The sequence below is a fragment of the Callorhinus ursinus genome, unplaced genomic scaffold (assembly GCF_003265705.2).
Source record: "Callorhinus ursinus isolate GAN/ISIS: 27379988/994484 unplaced genomic scaffold, GSC_fseal_2.0 scaffold1, whole genome shotgun sequence".
Lineage (NCBI taxonomy): Eukaryota > Metazoa > Chordata > Mammalia > Carnivora > Otariidae > Callorhinus > Callorhinus ursinus.
Window position 1 is genome coordinate 113136974 of NW_027397063.1, and position 10580 is coordinate 113147553.

At 44.2% G+C, this 10580-nt stretch overlaps 1 protein-coding gene and 1 pseudogene across 1 annotated transcript; both read left to right on the top strand.

The window, feature by feature from the left end:
• The first annotated feature begins 4797 nt into the window (after positions 1–4797).
• On the top strand, positions 4798–5551 carry LOC112820111 (proline-rich protein 23A-like; annotated as a pseudogene).
• A 4040-nt stretch (positions 5552–9591) lies between these two features.
• Positions 9592–10342, top strand: LOC112822633 (proline-rich protein 23A-like). Its single transcript, XM_025870384.1, is given in 2 exon segments — positions 9592–10298; positions 10300–10342. Coding segments are annotated over 2 exon segments (750 nt in total).
• The last annotated feature ends 238 nt before the right edge of the window (positions 10343–10580 follow it).

Consider the following 10580-nt stretch of genomic DNA (forward strand, 5'->3'; position numbering starts at 1 on the left):
TTTGGGGAAATATGAAGAGCCCAAGTTTAGATCCGAAGTTTGGACTGCCTATCATTAGATTGACATACATAAAATTAGCAATAGACAATCATCTTGACCTACAAAAATGAAAATTGCATGTGATTCAACTTAATAGATACCCAGAAAAAATGCTGACAATGCAGTTGCATTTGGTGGGAAAGGAACAGGACGGAGAATCGTGTTTGGGGGTCACCAACATACAGATGGCACTTAAAGGAAGGCAGTGAAGGTGGACAGAAAAAAGGTAAGGCCAAAAGGGGGTCCTGGGATATTTCAACCTTCACAAGGAGAAGTAAACAGCTAAAGAAACTGAGAAGAAGCCAGAGACAGGCTGGGAAAGTGTGAAGTCTTGGATGCCAAGGGGGAAAATGTTTAAAGGTAACAGTGATGGTGTAAGTGTTGCTCATAACTCAAGATGAGAACTGAGGATTAACCACTGGATTTCATAATTGATGACCTTAGTGAGAGCATTTATAGATGACTGGCATGGACAGAAGTCTGATTAGAATGGGTTCAAGAGCAAGTGGAAGAAGGAAAATTAGAGAATGCAAGCACAGTTCACTAATTTGAGAGTTTCAGTGTATGAGGAAAGAGAAAATTGATATAGAAACTAGAGGAGAGGGGCACCTGGGTGGCTCACTTGGTTAAGTGTCCGACTCTTGATTTTGGCTCAGGTCGTGATATCAGGGTTATGAGATTGACCCCCATGCTGGGCTCCATGCTCAGCGGGGAGTCTGCTTGAGATTCTCTCCCTCTCCCTCTGCCCCTCCCCCCCTCAAATAAATAAATAAATAAATCTTTTTAAAAAAGGAACTGGAGAAGAAAGTCACATCAACAGAGTTTTTGTTTTTGTTTTTTATTTTATTTTATTATGTTATGTTCGTCACCATACATCACTAGTTTTTGACATAGTGATCCACGAGTCATTGTTTTCGTATAACACCCAGTGCTTCATGCAGTACGTACCCTCCTTAATACCCACCACTGGGCCAACCCATCCCCCCACCTGCCCCCCTTCCAAAACCCTCAGTCTGTTTCTCAGAGTCTCTCATGGTTCATCTCCCCCTCCAATTTCCTGCCCTTCATTTTTCCCTTCCTTCTCCTAATGCCCTCCATGCCATTCCTTAGGTTCCACAAATAAGTGAAACCATATGATAATTGACTTTCTCTGCTTGACTTATTTCACTTAGCATAATCTCCTCCAGTCCCATCCATGTTGATGTAAAAGTTGGGTAGTCATCCTTTCTGATGGCTGAGTAATATTCCTTTGTATATATGAACCACATCTTCTTTATCCATTCATCTGTTGAAGGACATCTCGGCTCTTTCCACAGTTTGGCTATTGCAGATGTTGCTGCTATGAACATTGGGGTGCATATGGCCCTTCTTTTCACTACATCTGTGTCTTTGGGGTAAATACCCAGGAGTGCAATTGCTGGGTCATAGGGTAGCTCTATTTTTAATTTTTTGAGGAACCTCCACACTGTTTTCCAAAGTGGCTGTACCAACTTGCATTCCCACAGCAGTGTAAGAGGGTTCCCCTTTCTCCACAACCTCTCCAACGTTTGTTGTTTCTTGCCTTGTCAATTTTTGCCTTTCTAACTGGTGTAAGGTGGTATATCTCAATGTGGTTTTGATTTGAATTTCCCTGATGGCTAATGATGATGAACATTTTTTCATGTGTCTGTTAGCCATTTGTATGTCTTCTTTGGAGAAGTGTCTGTTCATGTCTTCTGCCCATTTTTTGACTTGATTATTTGTTCTTTGGGTATTGAGTTTGAGAAGTTCTTTACAGATCTTGGAAATCAGCGCTTTGTCTGTAGTGTCATTTGCAAATATCTTCTCCCATTCTGTGGGTTGCCTCTTTGTTTTGTTTACTGTTCCCTTTGCTGTGCAGAAGCTTTTTATTTTGATGAAGTCCCAAAACTTCATTTTTGCTTTTGTTTTTGATGAAGATAGAGGACTTTACCCATCAATTATATATTGAAGGTACTGAATCGGTAAAGGTAGTAAAATTTGATGGTGCTGGACAGAGAGAAGGGGATTGCTAGAGTGATGCTTTTGAGGAGGCAAAATGAGATGAGATGACTGCACAAATGGAGGAAGAGGACTTTGCTAGAAGCACAGACGTATCATCTATGGGAAGAGGACAAAAGGCAAAACATACAATCCCAGTGGAGCTTAATGAGATGTGATTATGGGAATTTTGGAAAATATTTTTTGATTGCTTCTATTGTCTCAGTGAAAAAGAAAAAGGTGACCATCTAGTAGAGAAAATAAGGGATGAGGTATCAGAGGTTTGCAGAGAGAAGAAAGCATGCAATGTTCATCTACAAGAGTGAAAAAGTGAATGAAATAGAACAACATAGTAAGATCACTGGGCAGCAATTAGTAGCCTGCTTGAGGTTGCTGATCATGAATTTAAAGTAAGACCAGTCCCTGGGATTGAATGTTTTTTTCCAGCCCCACTCAGCGGAATAAATGTAGCCACAGAGTAACAAATACATTAACCAGCAAAGCAAGAAGCAGGAAAGGGAGATGAAGATATAAGCCTGACAACGATTATAATGACTGTCCATGGAATTTAAATTCCAGGTAAAGAGGGAAGTGAGGACCTGATTGCATTGGTTTCAGTGAAAAGGTAGTAGGATCAATGGATTTTTCCAGAAGGGCAGAAGGACTGAAAGAATTTGGATATTTAAAGGACTAAGCTAGAAAGTTAGGAGGTGGGGCTCTGAGAATACAATGTGTGAAATTGTGATTATGGAGGGGTTACAATTTGGAGTAATGGCAAGGTCAAGAGTATGAGTCAATGAAGAAAGAGGACAAAATTGTTGAACATTAAAAGAACTCGGGGACCAAGATTTGGGGTGGGGGAGATCCATGGGCATATTAAAATCACCACAAATTACACCCAAGGTAGAATGAGTGAGAATTATACTGAATCAAGGCTAAAATCTTCAAAGACTATGATAGAGACATTTGCTATACATACATTTGATAAATGATTGACAGGGAGTATATCTGAAACCCAAGTTTTTTAAACAATATTTTGATTATTTACAGATTGTGGTAATACTATGAAGGCCATAAGGAGAGTGATGAGATAGAGTGAACAGAGAAAGCCATTTCAAATAAAATGATCAGCAATGGCCTTTTTGAGAATGGGCTCTCCAACTCGGTCTTTGACGAGGAAGTTACCAGCACTGCATAAAACTGAAAGAAGTGTTGAAATTCATTTTTTAAATAAAAAAATCATAGAAGATAGGAACATTTCAAAGAAGAAGATACAAGAATGGCCAATAAGAAAAAAAAAGGGGGGGGAGAGAACGACCAATAAGCATGTGAAAAATGATCCACCCTGACTGGCAATCAGACATGCAGAATGAAAACACAATGAGAGCATTTTACTACACCAGATTTAACAGTTTTGCAGTAAGAAATGTTTGCAAGGATGTAGTGAAATAGAAACATACTCTGCTCATAAAAGTGTAAACTATGAAAACCATTTTGGGAAAAAAACCAGAGGGAAGCATTACCTATTAATTTGAAAAGATACACATAGTACCAATTAGTTATCCACTCCTAGATATATACGATAAACATATGAGTAAAGAGTCGATGATCTAAAACCAGGTTAATCTGCATTTGATTCCCACATCTAGCCCAAACTAGGTATCTAATTTTGGATAACTCAGCTTACCACTCCCAGTGTCAGCTGTTTTGAAGACTGAAAAGATCATTTGTTTTAAATAGGGCAGGAGGTAGCTTTTGTAGGTGATAGATATGTTTACGGCATTGATTGCGGTGATAGTTTCATGGGTGTTCACTTCTTCCGAATTCAACTGTATACATTAAATACATACGGCTTTCTGTATATCAATCATACCTCAATAAAGTGTTGGGTTTTTTTTTAAAGAAAAAGATCACTTTTTTAAACAGTAAATGGTGGATATGTCATAATAATTGCTCAAGAAAACAATTTAATTATATTGTTTTAATTGCTATTGATATTATTAATAATTTTATAACGACCTAAACCTTCAGGAAGAAAGTTGCACAGATATTTTACTTTAGTATTAAAACAAAAGTTTTCCTAAAGAGAAATCAGTATTTTTCATTTACTCCTGAAATGATAGACCCAGTCGTAAAGAAATTTTTTGGAGCATTTGGGTAAGTCCATTTTACGGGGGGCGAGGGGGGTGGGGGGAGGGAGGGCGGGAGTGATCTAATTGAGTGGTCTTTTCTCTAGAATGGATGAAATCACAGGAAAGCATTAGTCCTAAAGGTGAACAATGTTTTAAGTTCTATTATTGGTATATTTTTTTTCTAAGAATGAGTTACACCAGTGTTCTGCCTTCTATAGGCTCATAAAAGTGTTTCCCTAACCACAGCCTCGGCTCTTGTGCTGCACAGGTACTGCGATTTCTACGGGGCGGAGCCTCGGAAGGGGCAGAGCCTAGCGTGACATTTTGCGACTTTGGTTCCGCCGGCGTCACTTGAAAGATCCGCGCAGACCGGTCAGTGTGAGAAACCTGGGATTCGAACGCCCGAGGCTGAGCCCCGCGCCCTTGCTGCGCCACCAGAACCCCAGGACTGCCCGCCTCTCAGGAGGCGCCCCCAGAACTCCAGGCACTCTCTCTGCGTCGCCCGGTGCCGCGCCCCGCCGCCCCCGGCCGCCTCACCTGTCGTCGAGAGCTGTCCCTGCGTGCAGGACCCAGTCCCTCACACCCTCTAACAGGCCCCGGGAGAGCCGCCCGCAGCGCCGTCCAGGTGATGGGCAGCCGACCCCGCAGCCCCAGCGCCTACCCTGAGCCCTGCTGGGGACCGCCGCCCGGAGGACCCCGCCCTGCCAAGCGCCGCCGAACCCAGGAGCCTGTGGGCCTGGAAGGCCTGGGGGTCCCCCGGCCGCCGGCGCACTCACCTCCGTGGTGGCCCTGGCCACCGGCTCTGTGCCCTGCAGCTGCTCCTGGACGACGTCGACCTGGTGCTCGAGCCCGAGCCAACGTCGGCCCTGCAAGTGACCCTCGGAGAGCTCACCCTCGTGCTGGTCCCCGGGGCTCTCCTGCGCTCGGGAGGGCAGGGCCACTCTCCTGCCGGCCTGGAACTGGGCGCTTTCCTGAACGCGCCCGGGCACCAAGTCGCCGTCGAGCAGGGATTCTTCTGCGCTCCTGTCCCAGAGATGGCCGCCCAAGAAGAGGCCTACGAGGAAGACGCGGACCCCGAGTTCCTGCCGCCCCGGACCGACCCTGCTGCGGGCTCTGTCCTTGGGCTCCGCCCCTGCGCTGGAAGGGTGGCCAGCCCCCACCCGCAGGGCCCCGTACCAGATCCCTGGCCTTGGGCCCCCACCCCTAGTCCAAAGAGACGCTCTCCTCTCCGCTACTTCAACCTGGACGCCCACCTTCTGGAGCCCTTCCCCAACTCGCCACTCCAACCTCTACCTCCCTCTCCGAGTCCAGGTCCCCACGCGCGCCCCCAGCGCCCCCCGGGTGCCTCCCGCAAGGCCCGGAGACGCCTGTTCCAGGAATGAACTGCTCCCACAATCCCTTGCCACCCAGTGGGCACCTTAAGACTGTCTTCGAAGAGCCGCTGGGTGTGTACATTGCACGACCTGCGAGAATCACCAAGCGTGAATAACGGACAGATGCTCCTTTGATGCAAGCTGCATTGCAAAATTTTGGATCAATGGCGAACCGAAACATCTGAAAGGAAATCACCTCAGCAACGAAATGCTGCTGGAAATACAGTGTACTTCCAGAAATCCGAAATGCTGCTCAGGTTATTTTCTCTATAAGGTTACGCTTAAGTAGCTCCATTCTCCCTAGTTTTGCACTTTTTTCTAAAAACCCATCCTTTCCCCAGCACCCTACCACTGCACCTCTTCCTCCAAAAATTATAGTAATTACTAAAAAAAAAAAAAAAAATCTTAATGGGTTTTGGCCCCAGTGTCCGTGCTAGTTTATGACAACCTTGTCATTTTGACTTTTGGGGGGCTGTAGATACTTTTGGGGAATCTAACAAATAGGTGTATGTGGACAAATGTTTGTTGGATACAAAACAAACAGAATGAGGAGCGATGATCATGTGCCCTCCTTTTCTTAATGAGAAGGTTATCAAATGTTTTAACTATATTGCTCGGTTGGGGGGATTTTTCCAAAAGAACCAACTCTTTTGCATTATTTTCTTCCAATATATTTTTACTATAATTCTCCAGTGCTGGAAAAGCTTATAATTCTAAAGACCCTGTGTTTTGATAGTTCTAAGATCCTGAATATATTTTGTACATTGTAACTGGCATATAGAAATAATTTGTTATGTTGTTCTGATATCCAGAAAAATGATTTAATTTATTTAATGGCTTATCTGTAGATTCTCTTGCTTAATAAATGCCATAATATGTCCAAAATAATGAGAATATTGTCTCTTTTTTGACAAGCCTCTTACATTTTATTTTTCCTTGATTTTTTTATGGATATTACTCCAATTCCATGTTGAACAGTATCGTTGTTGGGGGCATCCCTATCTTATGCCTTGTATTAATACAAGTGCTTCTAAATTTTACCATAAAGCATGATATACATGATACTACACATTCACAAAATGAAGGATAAAAATCATAACAGAGACAGAAAAGGCATTTGACAAAATTTCCTCTAAACCTACCTTGACATAATAAAAGCCATATATGACAAACCCACAGTTAACATCATACTCAATAGTGAAAAGCTGAAAGTTTTTCCTCTCAGAGCACACACAAAACAAAGATGACCACTCTCACCACTTTTATTCAACATAGTACTAGCAGTCCTAGCCACAGCAATCAGACAAGAGAAATAAATAAAAGCTATTCAAAATGGTGTGGAAAGGGGCGCCAGCGTGGTTCAGTGGGTTAAGCGTCTGCCTTTGCCTCAGGTCATGATACCAGGATCCTGGGACAGAGCCCCACAGGGGCTCTCTGCTCACTGGGGAGCCTGTTTCTCCCTCTCCCTCTGCTTGCCTCTCTGTCTGCTTGTGTGTGAGCTCTCTCTCTCTCCCTGTCAAATACATAAATAAAATCCTTTAAAAAAATAAATAAATAAAATAAAAATATAATTTAAAAAATGGTGTGGAAGAAGTGAAATTGTCACTATTTGCAGATGATATGATACTATATGTAAAAAACCCTAAAGACTTGACCAAAATAAACTATTAGAACTAATAAATGAGTTCCTTTAAGTTGCAGGATACAAACTAATATACAGAAGTCTGTATATTAGTTGTATTTCTATACACTAATAACAAAGTAGCAGAAAGAGAAATTAAGAAAACAATCCTGTTTACAATTGCCCCAAAAAGAGTAAAATACCTAGGGATAAACTTAATCAAGCAGGTGAAAGACCTGATGAAAGAACTTGAAGATGACACAAATAAATGAAAAGATAAAACAAGCTCATCAATTGGATGAATTAATGTTAAAATATCCATACTATTCAAAACAATCTACAGATTCAATACAATGCCTGTCAAAATACCAGTAGTATTTTTCACAGAACTAGAACAAATAATCCTTTTTTTTAAAGATTTTATTTATTTGTCAGAGAGAGAGAGAGGGAGAAAGCACGAACAGGGGGAAGGGCAGAGGGAGAGAAGGCTCCCTGCTGAGCAAGGAGCCAGATATGGAACTCTATTCTGGGTCCCTGGAATCATGACCTGAGCTGAAGGCAGACGCTTAACCAACTGAGCCACCCAGATATCTATAGAACAAATAATCCTAAAATTTTTATGGAAGCACAAAAGACCCTGAATAGCCAAAGCAAACTTGAGACAGAAAACAAACAAACAAACAAAGCTTGAGGAATCACAATCCCAGGTTTCAAACTATACTAAAAAGATACAGTAATCAAAACTGGATGGTACTGGCACAGAAAAGGACACATACATCAATAGAACAGAATTAAGAGCCCAGAAATAAATCCACACTTATAATTAATCTATGACAAAGGAGGGAAGAATATACAATGGGGAAAAGACAGCCTCTTCAATCATAGTTCTGGGAAAAATGGACAACTACATGAAACTAAAGTGCTTACTTTGACACACAAAAATAAACTCAAAATGGATTACCAAAATGTAAGACCTGAAACCATAAAACTCCTAAAACAAACAAACATAGGCAGTAAACAAACAGTAACCTTAGCAGTACTTTTTCTGGATCTGTCTCCTCAGGCAAGGGAAACAAAATGGGAAAAGATAATTTCAACACACATCAATAAAAAAGAAGTTCCAAAACTCAGTAACATCAAAAATGGCAAAAACATAAACACACATTACACAGAAGATGTGACATGAATGGCCCATATATGTACATATAAACATGATCAACTGAGTAATCAAAGAAATACATAAATACATGATATCATTTTACACCATCAGATTGGAAAATGTTCAGAAATCTAACTATACTAAGTGTTGGCAAGGATGTGGTGCAAAGGGAATGCTTACCCACTGTTCACAGAAATATAAATTAGGACAACTACTTAAGAAAGCAGTTTGGCATTAACTATTATTGTTGGGGTGCCACACACTACTACCTAGCAATTTCACAACTAGGATTTTTGCCATAAACATATAGGTAAAAAGTCAAAGATCTCTGTTTTAAACTTAAACATGTTGGTTTTTAATTCCCAAATCCAACACAAACCAAATATTTCATTTTCTCAAATTCCCTTTTTTTCCTATGAGTTCCATTAATGAGGACTGAATAATCTAATTTTTTGAACAGTATGATAGGAGTCAGACAAAGTTTGAAAACAAAAAGTTAACCTTATGATATATTTTTGCTACTGTTATTAATCCTTACCACAGTCTGGCCTCCAACCAAAAAACTGCAGTTAGAATTAAAACAAAACAAACAAAAAAAAAAAACTGCAGTTAGTTTCGCCTGCTTATTTTTTAAAACTTTTTTATCACAGAAAATTAGGATTTCTAATTTCTCTCCTGAATGAAAAGAATTCCAAGAACCACGTGAGCGGGGCAGGGAAGCACTGATCTATGATGAAGTAAAGACTTTTCAGAGCTCTTCGAAAATCTTAGAGGACATTAGACAAAGACTATTTCTTAAAGTAAGCAAGCACTTTTTGACACTGTATTTTGGCTATCCACCTACACTCCTCCCCCACCCCCCGCCAAGAATAAAGGCAATCATCCCCATAGGGTCATCTAAGAAGTATTCTACAGTTTCTTTAAAAACCACTGCCAAATCTAATCCCGTTTGGCAGGAGGTGGCGCTTATATTGAGCCGCCCCCGCCGGTCACCTGACTTCTCCTATTAATGCAGTGCTGACCGGTCACGCGGAGGATTTTCAGATTCTGAAGCGTGAGGTCGGGCGCTGAGCCACCAGAACCCCAGGACTACCGGCCTCTCAGGAGGCGCCCCCAGAACTCCAGGCACTCTCTCTGCGTCGCCCGGTGCCGCGCCCCGCCGCCCCCGGCCGCCTCACCTGTCGTCGAGAGCTGTCCCTGCGTGCAGGACCCAGTCCCTCACACCCTCCAACAGGCCCCGGGAGCGCCGCCCGCAGCGCCGTCCAGGTGATGGGCAGCCGGCCCCGCAGCCCCAGCGCCTACCCTGAGCCCTGCTGGGGACCGCCGCCCGGAGGACCCCGCCCTGCCAAGCGCCGCCGAACCGAGGAGCCTGAGGGCCTGGAAGGCCTGGGGGGGCCCCCGGCCGCCGGCGCACTCACCTCCGTGGTGGTCCTGGCCACCGGCTGTGCCCTGCAGCTGCTCCTGGACGACGTCGACCTGGTGCTCGAGCCCGAGCCAACGTCGGCCCTGCAAGTGACCCTCGGAGAGCTCACCCTCGTGCTGGTCCCCGAGGCCCTCCTGCGCTCGGAAGGGCAGGGCCACTCTCCTGCCGGCCTGGAACTGGGCGCTTTCCTGAACGCGCCCGGGCACCAAGTCGCCGTCGAGCAGGGATTCTTCTGCGCTCCTGTCCCAGAGATGGCCGCCCAAGAAGAGGCCTACGAGGAAGACGCGGACCCCGAGTTCCTGCCGCCCCGGACCGACCCTGCTGCGGGCTCCGTCCTTGGGCTCCGCCCCTGCGCTGGAAGGGTGGCCAGCCCCCACCCGCAGGGCCCCGTACCAGATCCCTGGCCTTGGGCCCCTACCCCTAGTCCAAAAAGACGCTCTCCTCTCCGCTACTTCAACCTGGACGCCCACCTTCTGGAGCCCTTCCCCAACTCGCCACTCCAACCTCTACCTCCCTCTCCGAGTCCAGGTCCCCACGCGCGCCCCCAGCGCCCCCCGGGTGCCCCGCAAGGCCCGGAGACGCCTGTTCCAGGAATGAACTGCTCCGCAATATCGCCAGCTGGCTTCAGGCCCTAGTGATCCTCCATGACACACTGTGAGCACATGTCACCAGTCAGAGATGAAGCATCTTCATCGTAGAGAGCGGACAGCTGTGGTTTTTGTTTTTTATTAGTTTTTGTTTTATTTTTTAGCTAAAATGCCTTGATCAGTAGCAGGCAAGGATACCTGGATAGATAGATAGATAGATAGATAGATAGATAGATAGATAGATAGAT